We start from the raw sequence: 20,228 nt of genomic DNA on the forward strand, positions 1-20,228 counted from the left end.
TGATCTCAGGCTTGTGTGTGGCTGCTTGGCCATGGAATCCGATTTCATGAAGCTACTGACTAACAGTTATTGTGCTGATGTTGCTTCCAGAGGCCGTTTGGAACTCAATAGTGAGTGTTGCAACTGAGGACAGATGATTTTTATGCGCTACGCGCTTCAGCACTCAACGTTCCCGTTCTGTGAACTTGTGTGGCCTACCACTTCGCTGCTGAGCCGTTGTTGCTCCTAGACATTTACACTTCACAATAACAGCACTTAGAGTTGACTGGGGCAGCTCTGGCAGGGCAGAGTTTTGACGAACTGATTTGTTGGAAAGGTGGCATTACATGATGGCGCCACATTGAAAGTCACTGAGCTCTTCAGTACGGCCAGTCTACTGCCAATGTTTGTCTATGGAGATTGCATGGCTGTGTGCTCAATTTTATACACTTGTCAGCGATTGGTGTGCCTGAAATAGCAGAATCCACTCATTTGAAGGGGTGTCCACATACTTTGTATACATAGTGTATCTCTTCTCTCCAATGCTCTGCAGATGCCAGTACCTACGCACACTACCTGTTCAACGCCTTTGACTCAGCACACAGTGGATCCATCAAGTTTGAGGTAAACATTCCTCTACTGTCTCTCTACTCCTCCCCTCGATCTCTCTCTTTCTCTTTCTCACAATCATCAGATGACTAACCCTTTTTGTATTCTGGATCCTTCGTCTTCTTGTTCTCCCTGATACGCCGTCTCATTCTGTCACTCTCTCCCTCCTCCAGGGCTTTATCATGGCGTTGTCCACCCTGCTGAGGGGTTCAGTGAGGGAGAAACTGACGTGGACGTTCAACCTGTACGACATCAACAGAGATGGCTACATCAACAAGGAGGTGTGTGTGTACTTAAATATTGCGTGTGGTTATTTCACCATTTAACAACGACAGGCAAATATTATTGCATATATTTTGCTTCATATGCTGTGTTTTTGTTTATTTTTTGTGTGTGTTTTACAGGAGATGACAGACATCGTCAGTGCGATATATGACATGATGGGAAAGTACACCTACCCTGCCCTGAAGACAGACACTCCCAAACAACATGTGGATGCCTTCTTCCAGAAGATGGACAAGAACAGAGATGGAGTAGTCACTCTGGATGAGTTCATTCTGTCCTGCCAGGAGGTCAACTTTCTCTACATTTATACAATCATCATTGTTCCACCCACTTATTCTTGTCTTTTATTGTAGTTTGAGGGTTTTGGATGGATCAAATTCAATGATCAAATGACCAACTTCACAGCCATGAGTCAACTCAGCCACTTTCGGTTTGCTTCCAACCATCTACCATCTCTATGTCAACAACAAACATCTGACCAATCAGATTAGAACAAGGTAGTTGCTAGGCAGATAATCAATTATCGTTCCAAACACTGTTGTGTAGTTTTATAGTTTAGAAGTACACAGCAGTGACTTTGGGGTTATTTTATGAGGTATAATATTATTTTCTATTTGCTCCTTCTGTAGGTCTTCACCTTTTAAAATTATTTTTAAATTCTTCACCAAAGACTTAGAATGAAGATGTCACAGACTGGAAAATGTCATGGAAACCGTTCAGGCTCAGAATGCTCAAAACTCTTTCGGCTTGTCATAAAGTCGCCCAAAAATTACTCCAGTCACTGTGTTGGGGAGAAATCCACAATATTCGGTCAAATCCCATGGCTCTCCCATCAAATCAAATCAAATCAAACTGTATTTGTCAAAACAACAGATGTAGACCTTACAGTGAAATGCTTACTTACAAGCCCTTAACCAACAGTGCAGTTTTAAGAAAAAATACCCCCCCCCCCCCAAAATAACATTTCAAAAAATCTAAGTAACAAATATTTAAACAGCAGCAGTAAAATAACAATAGTGAGGCTGTATACAGGGGGTACCTGGTACAGAGTCAATGTGGAGGCTATATACAGGGGGTACCTGGTACAGAGTCAATGTGGAGGTTATATACAGGGGGTACCTGGTACAGAGTCAATGTGGAGGTTATATACAGGGGGTACCTGGTACAGAGTCAATGTGGAGGTTATATACAGGGGGTACCGGTACAGAGTCAATGTGGAGGCTATATACAGGGGGTACCAGTACAGAGTCAATGTGGAGGTTATATACAGGGGGTACCTGGTACAGAGTCAATGTGGAGGTTATATACAGGGGGTACCTGGTACAGAGTCAATGTGGAGGTTATATACAGGGGGTACCAGTACAGAGTCAATGTGGAGGTTATATACAGGGGGTACCTGGTACAGAGTCAATGTGGAGGTTATATACAGGGGGTACCTGGTACAGAGTCAATGTGGAGGTTATATACAGGGGGTACCAGTACAGAGTCAATGTGGAGGTTATATACAGGGGGTACCTGGTACAGAGTCAATGTGGAGGCTATATACAGGGGATACCAGTACAGAGTCAATGTGGAGGTTATATACAGGGGGTACTGGTACAGAGTCAATGTGGAGGCTATATACAGGGGGTACCTGGTACAGAGTCAATGTGGAGGCTATATACAGGGGATACCAGTACAGAGTCAATGTGGAGGTTATATACAGGGGGTACTGGTACAGAGTCAATGTGGAGGCTATATACAGGGGGTACCAGTACAGAGTCAATGTGGAGGCTATATACAGGGGGTACCGGTACAGAGTCAATGTGGAGGCTATATACAGGGGGTACCAGTACAGAGTCAATGTGGAGGTTATATACAGGGGGTACCAGTACAGAGTCAATGTGGAGGCTATATACAGGTGGTACCAGTACAGAGTCAATGTGGAGGCTATATACAGGGGGTACTGGTACAGAGTCAATGTGGAGACTATATACAGGGGTACCAGTACAGAGTCAATGTGGAGACTATATACAGGGGGTACCAGTACAGAGTCAATGTGGAGACTATATACAGGGGGTACCAGTACAGAGTCAATGTGGAGGCTATATACAGGGGGTACCAGTACAGAGTCAATGTGGAGGCTATATACAGGGGGTACTGGTACAGAGTCAATGTGGAGACTATATACAGGGGGTACCAGTACAGAGTCAATGTGGAGACTATATACAGGGGGTACCAGTACAGAGTCAATGTGGAGGCTATATACAGGGGGTACCAGTACAGAGTCAATGTGGAGGTTATATACAGGGGGTACCAGTACAGAGTCAATGTGGAGGTTATATACAGGGGGTACCAGTACAGAGTCAATGTGGAGGTTATATACAGGGGGTACCAGTACAGAGTCAATGTGGAGGTTATATACAGGGGGTACCGGTACAGAGTCAATGTGGAGGTTATATACAGGGGGTACCAGTACAGAGTCAATGTGGAGGCTATATACAGGGGGTACCGGTACAGAGTCAATGTGGAGGCTTTATACAGGGGGTACCAGTACAGAGTCAATGTGGAGGTTATATACAGGGGGTACCGGTACAGAGTCAATGTGGAGGTTATATACAGGGGTACCAGTACAGAGTCAATGTGGAGGCTGTATACAGGGGGTACCGGTACAGAGTCAATGTGGAGGTTATATACAGGGGGTACCGGTACAGAGTCAATGTGGAGGCTATATACAGGGGGTACCGGTACAGAGTCAATGTGGAGGCTATATACAGGGGGTACCGGTACAGAGTCAATGTGGAGGTTATATACAGGGGGTACCGGTACAGAGTCAATGTGGAGGCTATATACAGGGGGTACCGTCACAGAGTCAATGTGGAGGTTATATACAGGGGGTACCGGTACAGAGTCAATGTGGAGGCTATATACAGGGGGTACCGTCACAGAGTCAATGTGGAGGTTATATACAGGGGTACAATGTGGAGGTATATACAGGTACAGAGTCAATGTGGAGGCTATATACAGGGGGTACCGTCACAGAGTCAATGTGGAGGCTATATACAGGGGTACCGGTACAGAGTCAATGTGGAGGCTATATACAGGGGGTACCGGTACAGAGTCAATGTGGAGGCTGTATACAGGGGGTACAATGTGGAGCTATATACAGAGTCAATGTGGAGGCTATATACAGGGGGTACCGGTACAGAGTCAATGTGGAGGCTATATACAGGGGGTACCGGTACAGAGTCAATGTGGAGGCTATATACAGGGGGGTACCGGTACAGAGTCAATGTGGAGGGTATATACAGGGGGGTACCGGTACAGAGTCAATGTGGAGGCTATAAACAGGGTATTACGGTACAGAGTCAATGTGGAGGCTTTATACAGGGGGTACCGGTACAGAGTCAATGTGGAGGCTATATACAGGGGGTACCGGTACAGAGTCAATGTGGAGGCTATATACAGGGGGTACCGGTACAGAGTCAATGTGGAGGCTATATACAGGGGGTACCGGTACAGAGTCAATGTGGAGGCTATATACAGGGGGTACCGGTACAGAGTCAATGTGGAGGCTATATACAGGGGGTACCGGTACAGAGTCAATGTGGAGGCTATATACAGGGGATACCGGTACAGAGTCAATGTGGAGGCTATATACAGGGGGTACCGGTACAGAGTCCAATGTGTAGGGGCACCGGTTAGTCAGGGTAATTGATGTAATATGTACATGTAGGTAGACTTAAAATGACTATGCATAGATAACAAACAGAGAGTAGCAACGCAAATAGTCTGGGTAGTCATTTGATTAGATGTTCAGGAGTCTTATGGCTTGGGGGTAGAAGCTGTTTAGAAGCCTCTTGGACCTAGACTTGGAGCTCTGGTACCACTTGCCGTGCGGTAGCAGAGAAAACAGTCTATGACTAGAGTGGCTGGAGTCTGACAATTTTTAGGGCCTTCCTCTGACACCGCCTGGTATAGAGGTCCTGGATGGCAGGAAGCTTGGCCCCAGTGATGTACTGGGCCGTACGCACTACCCTCTGTAGTGCCTTGCGGTCGGAGGCCAAGCAGTTGCCATACCAGGCAGTGATGCAACCAGATGCTCTCGATGGTTCAGCTGTAGAACCTTTTGAGGAACTGAGGACCCATGACAAATCATTTCAGTCTCCTGAGGGGGAATAGGTTTTGTCGTGCCCTCTTCACGACTGTCTTGGTGTGCTTGGACCATAATAGTTTGTTGGTGATGTGGACACCAAGGAACTTGAAGCTCTCAACCTGCTCCGCTACAGGTTGGGGGCGTGCTTGGTCCTCCTTTTCCTGTAGTCCACAATCATCTCATTTGTCTTGATCACGTTGAGGGAGAGGTTGTTGTCCTGGCACCACACAGCCAGGTCTCTGACCTCCTTCCTAAAGGCTGTCTTGTCGTTGTTGGTGATCAGGCATATCACTGTTGTGTCATCGACAAACTTAATGATGGTGTTGGAGTCGTGCCTGGCAGTGCAGTCATGAGGGAACAGGGAGTACAGGAGGGGACTGAGCATGCACCCCTGAGGGGCCCCTGTGTTGAGGATCAGCGTTGCGGATGTGTTGTTACCTACCCTAACCACCTGGGGGCAGCCTGTCAGGAAGTCCAGGATCCAGTTGCAGAAGAAAGTGTTAAGTCCCAGGGTCCTTAGCTTAGCATAGGCATCACTGTGACAGCACCTGGTTTTGGTTGACTAAACTCCCTTCCTCCCTCTTGCCCCGCAAACCCTGCCCCAACCAGAAAAAACAAGCATGTGAGGTGTCTTGCTTTCTGTACTCTCTGCTGTTCACATTGCTGTCCCTTGCTATCTTCTCCTCTGTTTTTGTTGCCCCCTCGTGGTAGTTATGATAACTGCAAGTTCAGAGGTATCATTTTATCCACCTGATATTAAATCAGCTCTCCTTTTTCCATACTTTCTTTTCTTAGGATGAAAACATTATGAGGTCCCTGCAGCTCTTCAAAAATGTCATATAGACCACACAGAGAAAAGGAGAGAAAAGACACAGAGAAAGACCGGGAGGAATTGGAAGAGATGCTTGAGCTGTGAGAAGGAAAAGCAGCCCGCCATTTAATGGAAAAAAGAGGCACAAATAAACTTTGTTGTCACCATGGTTACGAGAGGTACTCAACACCGGCTGCCCAACAACAGCTATACACACCAGTCGTGTGGCACAGTGTCTCACCATCATGTTACCATGGCAGTGACCATCAACGGGCTGGGTTATGACCCTTGCCGTTGACCTCTGACCCCTGTACCTGTTTTTGAACTTCCTGTGACTCTGTAACCTTTCACCCTAGTCCTCTCTGTCTTGTTCTGTTGATGTTGTTATGGTTACTGATCTCTCTGAGAGTGTATATCACACCTGTTAGTGTACCTACTGACAAACACACACAAAGATTAAGGCATACACACATACCTTGGATTGAATCCTCAATCGACTACCAAATAACAAATACACAATCAATACATTTTCATCTGTAAAATTCATCTGATCGGTATTTCACCTTTAAGAAAAATACATTTGAACCAAGTCAGTCCTAACCCTGCTAAATGCAGAACTCCTACAGAATGTGTGTTAGTGTTATTCAATGTTTTTGGTGTTGTGGTGACTTGTGTCATAGTGTTTTTGGCTTCTATCTTTCTGTCTGCAAGGAGCTCTTTTCATCTGTGTCGTGGTTGGTCTCTTTGTCTGTCAATCTAAGTCATGGCCAGACGACATCCCGCCCACAGAGCCTGGATTGGATGTTATGTGGCCTATGATAGACATATACAGTGGTAGGAAGTTATTGCAAGTCCCATTTTGAAGTGTATTCTTATGTGGGATATTACGACTGTACAGTAACAACTCTCAAGACAATACCCAACCACTCACTGTGACCAGGGAGAGAGAGAGAGAGAGAGAGAGAGAAAGAGACCTTGTCACTGAGAATACAGGAATAAAGCCATGAGAGATGACAATAGCCTAATCAATGTGAAGACTTACTGACAAGAAAATACAAAATCCCTTTCCTCACAGTTATCTCACAGAAAACATCAGTGTATTCAAATGTGGTGCAAAATGATATTTAACAAACTTCTCTGAAAAAATTGTGATGTTTGCTATGTCTTCTTTGAGTAAAACGAAGCTTTCCATCCGTGTCTGTAACACCACAGGCAACAAATGAAGGGTTCCCAAGTGAAGAGTGTATATCGGTATTTACATATCTACATCCCAAGTACAAATGACGATACATTTACACCCACATCCTCATAGGAAATTAGTCACAAATGGAACATTTGAGGATGTTTTAGTTTCACACTTTACCGACATTACATGCATCATTCTTCCACCACTCCACTTCCTCCCTCTCTTCTATACCCCTCTACCTCTCACACGTGGCTCCTCCTGTCCTTCCCTCAGTTCCCTGTCACTTGAGTCTACAATCTGTCTTTAGCCATAGAGCTTGTTCCACGTTGCTGCCGACAGTGCTGACTGATCTACAAATCACCTTGCATCATAAATAACTACTCATTCCTATATGTAGATTAGTCAGTCAGTAACCATTTACCCACAATGCACCATGGATTTGACGCTCTCGAACATGGCCACAGTGTGGGATATAACGTAAGGCCAGATAGGGGTCAAAACACCTGGAAGGGTGCTTGGCTAGTGTAGATAGATTGAGCCCTATCTAGGTCTAAGGATGAGGGGTTGGGTGTAGTATTAGGGCTATCCGGCACCTTGTCTCCACACAGTCTCAAAGGGGCATCACACACTGTCCATAATCTCCACTTTGCCACTACCAACTGAGCTAGGGTCAAATCATTCAATTCCTCATCTTAACAGTTGGGAAGGATGGACAAATATGTGACCCTGGATCAGTGGTTACGGGAGACTTACTCCCTCTCCTCGGCCCAGGGCTGCAGGTTCCTCCTACTCCCTCTCCTCGGCCCAGGGCTGCAGGTTCCTCCTACTCCCTCTCCTCGGCCCAGGGTTGCAGGTTCCTCCAACTCCCTCTCCTCGGCCCAGGGCTGCAGGTTCCTCCTACTCCCTCTCCTCGGCCCAGGGCTGCAGGTTCCTCCTACTCCCTCTCCTCGGCCCAGGGCTGCAGGTTCCTCCTACTCCCTCTCCTCGGCCCAGGGCTGCAGGTTCCTCCTACTCCCTCTCCTCGGCCCAGGGCTGCAGGTTCCTCCTACTCCCTCTCCTCGGCCCAGGGCTGGAGGTTCTGCAGGGCATTCAAGGAGGAGTTATGTGAGCACAGCGGGTTGAAGCCTGCTGATTCGTTAAAGGACTTGTGGAGGGCGTCGGCCTGCAGCTGTAGGATCAGCCGATTGGCCTGTTGACGCTCAGCCTCCCGCTCCTCTGCTGTCTGTCTCCTAAAACAGAGAAAGATAGAGATTAGGCCTACTTGCTTACAATGTAATTATGAACATAGAATACTTCTAATATGTTGAAATTCACCAATGGTCAAACTTATGTAGCCTAGTGGACGTTTATATACCATCTCAACTTTCCTTAGGCATCTAGGCCTACAGCTTCATTTTTCTGAAGGCACTGTATAATTGCAGATGACTTGATAAACTTTAGGTCTAGGCCAAACAGACTTGGTGTGAGGACTGACGCTGGAGACAAGAAGCAAGTACAGGGAGTGAACATTTAATGGACAACAGACATCAAACAAAACAAGAACAGATCCTGGACGGGGCAATGAAATGACATGACGTCAATAATGCTGACACGGGGAACCAACTGAGGAACAGACAGATATACAGGGGGAATCAACAAACATGAAGGAGTCCAGGTGAGTCCAATTAGAGCAGATGCACGTAATGATGGTGACAGGTGTGTGTAATGAAGGGCAGCCTGGCTCTCTCAAGCTCAGAGAGGGGAGAAGGCGTGACAGTACCCCCAGGGGCCCCACCCGGCATCCCACCTGGGCGAGCCTGACAGGCCGGACCGAGGCTTAGAAGTGGGAGCCTAACGATCCAGCTGAAACATAGGAGCCTGCCGAGACAGATGAGGAAAGGAAACCTTTAGAGCCCAACGAACCAGCTGAGGCACCCCTGGTTCCATCAGTGTTGGCACCCGGATCTGACGTCACCACCAAAAAACAAAAACAAGAACTCCCTCAAATATTGGTGTCAGCATTCTGTAAGGACCGACGCTGGAGACGAGACGCAAGTACAGGGAGTGAACATTTAATGGACAACAGACATAAAACAAGAACAGATCCTGGACGGGGCAATAAAACGACATGACGACAATAATGCTGACACGGGGAACCAACTGAGGAACAGACAGATATAGAGGGGCAATCAACAAAGTGAAGGAGTCCAGGTGAGTCTAATGAGTGCAGATGCGAGTAATGATGGTGACAGGTGTGCATAATGAAGGGCAGCCTGGCGCCCTCGAGCACCAGAGAGGGGAAGCGGGAGCAGGTGTGACACTTGGGCTGATTTGACCATCCTGTTTTCTCCTGACTTATTCTGGTAGGCCTACAGGATAGTCCAATCATTTTTTGGGCAGAGGAATTAGGGATCTACCAGCTAGCTGTTCAGTTCGATTGAACGTTCGCTATGTTGCATAATGAACAACATGTTTCACCAAAACTTTCTTCAGCATTCTTGAGCAGACTTTGAGGTACATTTGCTCCATTTGGTGGGTGTGGCAGGGTGTGACTTGAAGCAATGAGTGACATATTTAAAGAGCAGTGGCCATGCTGACAGCTTGCCTGGCTACCCTGGCTCCTTAATTCGGCCAAATTCTACACCACGCCCACGGACCTTTGTTTTCTTACCTGCAATGAGTCTGGATAAAAATGTTTACTCCTGAACTTACTTAGGCTTGCCATAAAAAATGGGTTGAATAATTATTGACTCAAGACCTATAGTTTAAAATCATCAGCAATTATACAGTGCCTACAGAAAGTATTCACACCCCTTGACTTTTTCCACATTTCGTTGTGTTACAGCCTGAAATTAAAATGGATTAAATTGCGATTTTGTTTGTCACTGACCTACACAAAATACCCCAGAATGTCAACGTGAAATTACGTTTTTTTTACATTTTTACAAATGTATAAAAAATGAAAAGCTGATATGTCTTGAGTCAATAAATATTCAACCCCTTTGTAATGGCAAGCCTAAATAAGTTCAGGAGCAAACATTTGCTTAACAAGTCACATAATAAGTTGCATGGAATAGTGTTTAACGTGATTTTTCAATGACTGCATCATCTCTGTACCCCACACATACAGTACAAGCAGCTGTAAGGTGTGGGGCGGCAGGGTAGCCTAGTGGTTAGAGCGTTGGACTAGTAGCCGGAAGGTTGCAAGTTCAAACCCCCGAGCTGACAAGGTACAAATCTGTCGTTCTGCCCCTGAACAGGCAGTTAACCCACTGTTCCTAGGCCGTCATTGAAAATAAGAATTTGTTCTTAAATGACTTGCCTAGTAAAATAAAGGTAAAAAAAGGTCCCTCAGTCAAGCTGTAATCGCTGCCAAAGGTGATTCTAACATGGGGGTTAAATACTTTTCTAATCAAGATATATTTTTTGGCAAATCTTGAAATGTTTCTCCCACTTTCACATGACAGAGTATTTTGTGTAGATCATTGATAAAAATTACAATTAAATCAATTCTAACCCCACTTTGTGAATAATTTCTGAAGGCACTGCAAAAATCCCCCTAAATCCCGTGTCGTACCTTTCACACTACCAGAAAACAATTAGTCTCAACAGTCTCAATTCAGGCCTATAGTTTAAAACTAACCTTGTCCCCAGACTAATTGGGCCACAGCAGAAGTGTCTTTCTGGTGACTGGTGAACGAGATTAAGACTTAAAGTAACAGTGTTTCCAGATTACCATTAAATAGTATCTATAATTAATTACAATGTGACTGAAATAGTTTTCCTCCCAAACATGTTTCATTACGTACATGTTAAAGGCAGTGCCTACTTGTCATACTTGAGTAAAAGTAAACATGCATTAATCGAAAATGACTCAAGTAAAAATGAAAGTCACCGTGTAAATTCCTACTTGAGTAAATGTCTAAAGAGTATTTGGGTTTAAATATACTTAGGTATGAAAAGTAAAAGTATAAATCATTTCAAATTCCTTATATTAAGCAAACCAGACGGCACCATTTTTCATTTTTTTCATTACGGATAGCCAGGGGCACGCCGCAACCATCAGACATCATTCTCAAACGAAGCATGTGTTTAGTGAGTCCGCCAGATCAGAGGCAGTAGGGATGACCAGGGATGTTCTCTGTTTAGAGAGTCCGCCAGATCAGAGGCAGTAGGGATGACCAGGGATGTTCTCTGTTTAGTGAGTCCGCCAGATCAGAGGCAGTAGGGATGACCAGGGATGTTCTCTGTTTAGTGAGTCCACCAGATCAGAGGCAGTAGGGATGACCAGGGATGTTCTCTGTTTAGTGAGTCCTCCAGATCAGAGGCAGTAGGGATGACCAGGGATGTTCTCTGTTTAGTGAGTCCACCAGATCAGAGGCAGTAGGGATGACCAGGGATGTTCTCTGTTTAGTGAGTCCTCCAGATCAGAGGCAGTAGGGATGACCAGGGATGTTCTCTGTTTAGTGAGTCCACCAGATCAGAGGCAGTAGGGATGACCAGGGATGTTCTCTGTTTAGTGAGTCCGCCAGATCAGAGGCAGTAGGGATGACCAGGGATGTTCTCTGTTTAGAGAGTCCGCCAGATCAGAGGCAGTAGGGATGACCAGGGATGTTCTCTGTTTAGTGAGTCCACCAGATCAGAGGCAGTAGGGATGACCAGGGATGTTCTCTGTTTAGTGAGTCCACCAGATCAGAGGCAGTAGGGATGACCAGGGATGTTCTCTGTTTAGTGAGTCCACCAGATCAGAGGCAGTAGGGATGGACCAGGGATGTTCTCTGTTTAGAGAGTCCTCCAGATCAGAGGCAGTAGGGATGACCAGGGATGTTCTCTGTTTAGAGAGTCCTCCAGATCAGAGGCAGTAGGGATGACCAGGGATGTTCTCTGTTTAGTGAGTCCGCCAGATCAGAGGCAGTAGGGATGACCAGGGATGTTCTCTGTTTAGTGAGTCCGCCAGATCAGAGGCAGTAGGGATGACCAGGGATGTTCTCTGTTTAGTGAGTCCGCCAGATCAGAGGCAGTAGGGATGACCAGGGATGTTCTCTGTTTAGAGAGTCCTCCAGATCAGAGGCAGTAGGGATGACCAGGGATGTTCTCTGTTTAGTGAGTCCTCCAGATCAGAGGCAGTAGGGATGACCAGGGATGTTCTCTGTTTAGTGAGTCCGCCAGATCAGAGGCAGTAGGGATGACCAGGGATGTTCTCTGTTTAGTGAGTCCTCCAGATCAGAGGCAGTAGGGATGACCAGGGATGTTCTCTGTTTAGTGAGTCCTCCAGATCAGAGGCAGTAGGGATGACCAGGGATGTTCTCTGTTTAGAGAGTCCTCCAGATCAGAGGCAGTAGGGATGACCAGGGATGTTCTCTGTTTAGTGAGTCCGCCAGATCAGAGGCAGTAGGGATGACCAGGGATGTTCTCTGTTTAGTGAGTCCTCCAGATCAGAGGCAGTAGGGATGACCAGGGATGTTCTCTGTTTAGTGAGTCCTCCAGATCAGAGGCAGTAGGGATGACCAGGGATGTTCTCTGTTTAGAGAGTCCTCCAGATCAGAGGCAGTAGGGATGACAAGGGATGTTCTCTGTTTAGTGAGTCCTCCAGATCAGAGGCAGTAGGGATGACCAGGGATGTTCTCTGTTTAGAGAGTCCTCCAGATCAGAGGCAGTAGGGATGACCAGGGATGTTCTCTGTTTAGTGAGTCCTCCAGATCAGAGGCAGTAGGGATGACCAGGGATGTTCTCTGTTTAGAGAGTCCTCCAGATCAGAGGCAGTAGGGATGACCAGGGATGTTCTCTGTTTAGAGAGTCCTCCAGATCAGAGGCAGTAGGGATGACCAGGGATGTTCTCTGTTTAGTGAGTCCTCCAGATCAGAGGCAGTAGGGATGACCAGGGATGTTCTCTTGATAAGTGTGAATTAGACAATTGTCTTCTCCTGCTAAGCATTCAAAATGTAACGAGTACTTTTTAAGTGAAGAGGGAAAATGTATGGAGTAAAAAGTACATAATATTCTTTAGCAATGCAGTGAAGTAAAATAATGAAGTTGTCAAAAATATAAATAGTAAAGTAATGTACAGATACCCCCAAAAATTACTTAATTAGTCCTTTGAAGTATTTTTAACTACACTACTGTTCAAAAGATTGGGGTCACTTAGAAATGTCCTTGTTTTTGAACGAAAAGCACATTTTTGTTCCATTAAAATAACAAAATTGATCAGAAATACAGTGTAGATATTGTTAATGTTGTAAATGACTATTGTAGCTGGAAACGGCAGATTTTTAATGGATTATCTAAATAGGCGAACAGAGGCCCATTATCAGCAACCATCACTCCTGTGTTCCAATGGCACGTTGTGTTAGCTAATCCAAGTTTATCAGTTTAAAAGGCTAATTGATCATTAGAAAACGCTTTTGCAATTATGTTAGCACAGCTGAAAATTGTTGCCCTGATTAAAGAAGCAATCAAACTGCTCACATAATTGCAAACGGGTTTTCTAATGATCAATTAGCCTTTTAAAATTATAAACTTGAATTAGCTAACATTGGAACACAGGAGTGATGGTTGCTGATAATGGTTCTCTGTATGCCTATGTAATTGATCAATTAGATATTCCATAAAAAATCTTCCATTTCCAGCTACAATAGTCATTTACAACATTAACAATGTCTACACTGTATTTCTGATCAATTTGATGTTATTTTAATGGACAAAAAAATGTGATTTTTCTCTCAAAAACAAGGACATTTCTAAGTGACCCCAAACTTTGAAATGGTAGTGTAGGTACTTTACATCACTGGTTAAACGTGCTACAGATAGGATTTTCTTATACATTTTTGCATTGTACACTGAACAACAATATAAACACAATCATTTCAAAGATTTTACTGTTACAGTTCATATAAGGAAATCAGTCAATTTAAATAAATGCATTAGGCCCTAATCTATGGATTTCACATGACTGGGAATATAGATATGCATCTGTTGGTCACAGATACCCTTAAAAAAAGTAGGGGCCTGGATCAGAAAACCAGTCAGTATCTGGTGTGTTTGGCTCATGCAGCTCGACACATCTCCTTCACATAGAGTTGATCAGGCTGTTGATTGTGGACTGTGTAATCTTGTCCCACTCCTCTATTCATTGGCTGTGCAAAGTTGCTGGATATTGGCGGGAACTGGAACACGCTGTCGTACACGTGGGTCCAGAGCATCCCAAACATGCCCAATGGGTGACATGTCTGGTGAGTATGCAGCAGGCCTTTGAAAAACGGTGACATTTTCATCTTCCAGGAATTGTGTACAGATCCTTGCAACATGATGTCCTGCTGAAACATGTGGTGATGGCGGCGGGTGAACGGCACGACAACGGGCCTCAGGATCTCGTCACGGTTTCTCTGCATTAAAATGACCTTTAATAAAATGCAATTGTGTTTGTTTTCCGTTGCTTATGCCTGCCCATACCATAACCCCACCACCACCATGGGGCACTCGGATGTCAATGTTGTGAATCACAAACCGCTCGCCCACACGACGCCATACACGCTGTCTGCCATCTGCCTGGTATAGTTGAAACCAGGATTCATCCATGAAGAGCACACTTCTCCAGCGTGCAAGTGGCCATCAAAGGTGAGTATTTGCCCACTTAAGTGGGTTATGATGCCAAACTGCAGTCAGGTCAAGAACCTGGTGGGAACAACGAGCACGCAGATATGAGCTTCCCTGAGACGATTTCTGAGTTTGTGCAGAAATTCTTCGCTTGTGTAAACCCACAGTTTCATCAGCTGTCCTAGTGGCAGGTCTCAGACAATCTTGCAGGTGAAATATCCGGATGTAGAGGTCCTGTGGTCTGTGGTTGTGGGGCCATTTGGATGTACTGCCAAATTCTCTAAAATGACTTTGGAGGTGGCTTATGGTAGAGAAATGTATATTCAATTACCTGGCAACAGCTCTGGTGGACATTCCTGCAGGTCAGCATGTCAATTGCACGCTCCCTCAAAACTTGTGTGATAATACTGCACATTTTAGTGGACTTTTATTGTCCCCCAGCACAAGGTACATCTGTGTAATGATCATACTGTTTAACCTGTTGCTCCTACCCTCTACTTTTTTGAACATTTTGTTAAAAATCGCGCAACATTTCAGCGCCCTGCTACTCATGCCAGGAATATAGTACGTTCATATGGTTAGAATGTGTGTATAGGAAACCCTCTGACGTTTTTAAAACTGGTTAAATCACGACTGTGGCTATTACATAACGTGCGTTACATCGGAAAGCGCAGGAAAACCTGATCACAGAAAATGGAAATAAATATCCTTGCGCCACTTCCAGCAATTGTTAACAGTGAGCCGAATTAGATAAGACCGAGCATTCAACTCCCACAGCATCCCCATGTAGTCGAGTATCTTGTGAATTTAATCATCTTTGATTCTTGGTTGAACCGAAAGAGGGGCACCGCTTACCTCCGGTCTCCGCCCAGATCATTCCGGAAGAGCTCTCTCCTGAAATTTTTTCCAAGACGACAGCTAATGATATATACATCGCCTACGGATGATTTTTATCGCTTATTAACGTTTACTAATACCTAAAGTAGCATTACAAACGTATTTCAAGTGTTTTGTGAAAGTTTATCGTCTACTTTTTGAATTTTAAAAAATGACGTTACGTTGTGAAATCGCTGTTTTTTTCGTTTATCACACAGTCTACATATAACGATATCTTGGCTTTATATGGCCCGATTTAATCGAAATAAAGACCCAATAGTGTTTATGGGACATCTAGGAGTGCCAACAAAGAAGATGGTGAAAGGTAATGACTGTTTTCTATTTTATTGTGCGGTTTGTGTAACGCCGAAATGCTAATTATTTTGTTTACGTCCCCTGCTGTGCTTTTCTGTTGTAGTGTATTGGTGCATGCTATCAGATAATAGCTTCTCATGCTGTCGCCGAAAAGCATTTTAAAAATCTGACTTGTTGCCTGGATTCACAACGAGTGTAGCTTTAATTTGATACCCTGCATGTGTATTTTAATGAACTTTTGAGTTTTAACTAATACTATTAGCATTTAGCGTAGCGCATTTGCATTTCCAGAGCTCTAGTTGGGACGCAAGCGTCCCAGGTAGAGGTAAGAGGTTAATCAGCTTCTTGATATGCCACACCTGTCAGTTGGATGGATTATCTTGGCAAAGGAGAAATGCTCACTAACAGGGATGTAAACAAATTTGCACACAACTTTTGAAAGAAATAACCTTTTTGGGCACGAGGAGGATTTCTGGGATCTTTTATTTCAGTTCATGAAATAGGACCAACCCTTTACCTGTTGTGTTTATATTTTTGTTTAGTATAATTTCAGAAAATGTTCATGATAGATATGTTGCTAATAGTGAAATGATAGTGACTATGAAACACTCATTTCACTATTACTGCAGATTTAATACGGACATTTCCTGAAATTACAATGCAAAAATCCAACAACAACAAAAATCCTATGTGTAGCACCTTTTAAAGGCAGTAGCTTTTCTGTGTTGAAATGATGTCGGCTTACTCCAACAACTGAATGGTGTGGGTATACCGAAACAACTGAATGGTGTGGGTATACCGAAACAACTGAATGGTGTGGGTATACCGAAACAACTGAATGGTGTGGGTATACCGAAACAACTGAATGGTGTGGGTATACCGAAACAACTGAATGGTGTGGGTATACCGAAACAACTGAATGGTGTGGGTATACCGAAACAACTGAATGGTGTGGGTATACCGAAACAACTGAATGGTGTGGGTATATGGAAACAACTGAATGGTGTGGGTATACCGAAACAACTGAATGGTGTGGGTATACCGAAACAACTGAATGGTGTGGGTATACCGAAACAACTGAATGGTGTTGGTATACCGAAACAACTGAATGGTGTGGGTATACCGAAACAACCGAATGGTGTGGGTATACCGAAACAACTGAATGGTGTGGGTATACGAAACAACCGAATGGTGTGGGTATACGAAACAACTGAATGGTGTGGGTATACCGAAACAACTGAATGGTGTGGGTATACCGAAACAACTGAATGGTGTGGGTATACCAAACAACTGAATGGTGTGGGTATACCAAACAACTGAATGGTGTGGGTATACCGAAACAACTGAATGGTGTGGGTTTACCGAAACAACTGAATGGTGTGGGTATACCGAAACAACTGAATGGTGTGGGTATACCGAAACAACTGAATGGTGTGGGTATACCGAAACAACTGAATGGTGTGGGTATACCGAAACAACTGAATGGTGTGGGTATACCGAAACAACTGAATGGTGTAGGTATACCGAAACAACAGAATGGTGTAGGTATACCGAAACAACTGAATGGTGTGGGTATACCGAAACAACTGAATGGTGTGGGTATACCGAAACAACTGAATGGTGTGGGTATACCGAAACAACTGAATGGTGTGGGTATACCGAAACAACTGAATGGTGTGGGTATACCGAAACAACTGAATGGTGTGGGTATACCGAAACAACTGAATGGTGTGGGTATACCGAAACAACTGAATGGTGTAGGTATACCGAAACAACTGAATGGTGTGGGCGTACCCCAACAACTGAACGGTGTGGGTATACCGAAACAACAGAACGGTGCGGGTATATACCATCGTCATGCGAGTAGACTGCTAATTGGCCAGCTCATTCTCCTCACGAGGAAGACATCATCCATTGAGATTTTCAATGGACATTTACTTTAAGGTATGACTAAACATGTAAACGGTAAAATTGATAAACTGACCTCCACTTGGTCCTGCGGTTCTGGAACCAGGTCTTGACCTGCGCGTCTGTCATCTTCAGGCTCTTGGCGAGGGTGGCCCGCTCCGCGCTCGCGAGGTACTTCTGCCGGTGGAAGCGCTTCTCCAACTCGCAAATCTGCACACGGGAGAAGGATGTCCGAGGCTTTTTCCGTTTGGGTGGTGTGCAGTTCTGGTATGGATGACCTATCCGCCGGGTCACCGTGAATGGCACGAGAGCTGGAGGAGGGAGCAGAACAGCACACTGGAGGATGAGTTCACACGGTGGATGAGTGATGGGTGTTTTGTCCTCTGTGGTAGGAAAGACTCCAACTGGGTTGTTGTACAGTTCATAGATTCTGGAGTATTGTCTAATCCTCAGTAGAAAACTGTTATATTCATTATTAGTCTAGTTAGAAGACAATTGTATTGGTTGATTTGGCGCCTGCATAAAACTGGGCGTTTCTGTTTGGGCCTACGTTGACTCATCCATCTGCAATTTGCAAATATTCCATTTTTAACCTGATTTTAATCGTTTATTCTCTAGGGATAAAGCCATCATTTCTGTCTGGATATTAAAGTTAGGCTTCCTCTTGCGTGAGCAACAATGACATTACATGGTGAATACAGGAAGTCGGTCATGTTGGGTTCGGCTCTGGGTGCCGAATCAGGCTATTACAAATGGAATAGGCCTGTATTTGAGATCAATAGCATTATTGCCTAACATTCACACTACGGCTTATTACTCTTCGCGAGAATGTTTTCATATGTCTTTATCAGATTGTATAAACTGTTGGGTGTAATAATTTGATTATTGTAGCAATTGTGTTTTTTGTCCACATTTTATTTGTATAGGCCTATTCAATATTTACACGTGGTTTCCGTTGCTATAAGTATTAATTGAAATAAGGAAATAGGCTACAATTTCAGTGGGTGAAGTGGGTGAAGCCTACATTTTCTTACGTTTTAATGCGTAAAAGGTTGGAGATTGAATGAATTGGTTCTCAAAATGCTTTGTTATTTTATTGATCACATAATCTGTATTATTGTTGTTTTTATTGCCGTATCGTTATCGTTATTATTTAGCTTTTCACTTTTTTGAAGCTTATTACACGTTTATTGTAAAGATAAGATGTTTTCAAGATGTTTTGAAAATTGCTATTACGGGAAACCGGGAACATTTTTTATCAGAAAGTTACCTGATAACCTGTCCTTGGCGAACCTATAACCGACCAACGGGAAACACAGGCCTCCATACCCGGGCACAGCGCTCCCCACATGCGGCGGTCCCTCGACCGTCAACGGTCTGTGAGCGGGCACCCGGATCACTCCTCTGCTGCCCAGGCTGCGCTTCACTCCGTACAAACCAGGATCCTCTAACTGTGGTACCATACCCGAGAGGGAGATGGACAGCGCGGTATAGGACGCTGCGCTCCCTCCGGTCGGGCTCCCCAAAAGGTAATCGTCTCCACTGCTGGCCCGGCCGCTCTCTGAGTCAGCATCGCTCCTAAGTATCTGGTCGATGCCGAAACTGATGGGTTCGTGCTGGACCACTTTGAGAGGAGGGCTTGGGGCGCTGAGTGCGCGCTCCATCCCCACCGTTTACTCAGACCGTGGGATGGCTGGACAGGATGGAATTTAAATAACGAGGTTAAACAGCCAGTTTCTGCCAAAAAGCAACTGCGGTTGGCTCCATTGTCATCCTCCGTTCAGAATCCGACCATCTGAAACTTCGGAAAGCACTCCTTCAGATCATCCTCGCGCACGCCAGTGAAAGTTTGATGTGCGTTTGGATAAGTCTGTGACGCTCTCTTCCCTGCAAAAAAATGTTGGTCTTGCTGCCCACCCACCCCCATTCCTGTGTTTTTATTGGTTGGTGCTGTCAATCCCTTGGGGGCAGGATAATTTAACACCATAACCTCGACTGCTTTCCGAAAGAGTTAATTTAGTGCAATATCAGAGCATACATTTCTAAACCTTGTATTTGACCTGTTTGGACAATTCACTTGACCTAGTGTTTATTTTATTTAACCAGGCAAGTCAGTTAAGAACACATTCTTATTTACAGTTGCGGCCTAGGAACAGTGGGTTATCAGCCTTGTTCAGGGGCAGAACGACAGATTTTTACCTTACCATCTTGGGGATTCGAGCTAGCAACCTTTCGGTAACTAGGCTACTAGGCTACCTGCCGCCCCACAGGCTTTGAAAAGGTGCCCGGAGTCCCTGTTTTCTAACCTCCATTTTGTAGCCTTGTCATTGTCCGATCTCCATGAAAATACAGTAAGCTGTAATGAAATATATTAATTGAACAGAAATAACAGATACAAGTTGCAACGATGACATATTTCTTACTTCCCATTGCCTTTTCCTATTTCGATACAGTTTAGTCGTTGATCATCTCTAGCTCTGGTCTCCGTCTCTTCTCTGTGATATGTCCATCCCGCAATACACATGTTGGTGGCTGCGCGTCTCTCACCAGAC

The 20,228-nt window shown here is 44.8% G+C and overlaps 2 protein-coding genes across 3 annotated transcripts in view; one reads left to right on the forward strand and one right to left on the reverse strand.

Moving 5' to 3' along the window:
- Nucleotides 1–7,025, forward strand: part of LOC115119363 (Kv channel-interacting protein 1-like) — a 61,348-nt gene extending 54,323 nt beyond the window's left edge. Inside the window, exons 5-8 of one of the 2 annotated variants that reach the window (XM_065018540.1) lie at nt 533–603; nt 762–869; nt 993–1,160; nt 5,804–7,025. In XM_065018540.1, coding sequence (XP_064874612.1) covers nt 533–603; nt 762–869; nt 993–1,160; nt 5,804–5,851 — 395 coding nt within the window. In that variant the 3' untranslated portion in view covers nt 5,852–7,025. The remainder of the gene's footprint in view (nt 1–532; nt 604–761; nt 870–992; nt 1,161–5,803) is intronic. The other variant, XM_065018541.1, reaches the window with a different exon arrangement.
- LOC115119364 (T-cell leukemia homeobox protein 3-like) lies at nt 5,893–19,522 on the reverse strand. The gene is made up of 3 exons (XM_029648143.1): nt 18,947–19,522; nt 17,753–17,987; nt 5,893–8,234 (listed from the first exon to the last, which is right to left on the reverse strand). The coding sequence occupies exons 1-3, from the start codon at nt 19,338–19,340 to the stop codon at nt 8,051–8,053; spliced, it is 813 nt and encodes a 270-aa protein (XP_029504003.1). The 5' UTR covers nt 19,341–19,522; the 3' UTR covers nt 5,893–8,050.
- Between the last annotated feature and the right edge of the window lie 706 nt (nt 19,523–20,228).

Source organism: Oncorhynchus nerka, linkage group LG5 (assembly GCF_034236695.1).
Source record: "Oncorhynchus nerka isolate Pitt River linkage group LG5, Oner_Uvic_2.0, whole genome shotgun sequence".
In the NCBI taxonomy this organism is placed as follows: Eukaryota; Metazoa; Chordata; class Actinopteri; order Salmoniformes; family Salmonidae; genus Oncorhynchus; species Oncorhynchus nerka.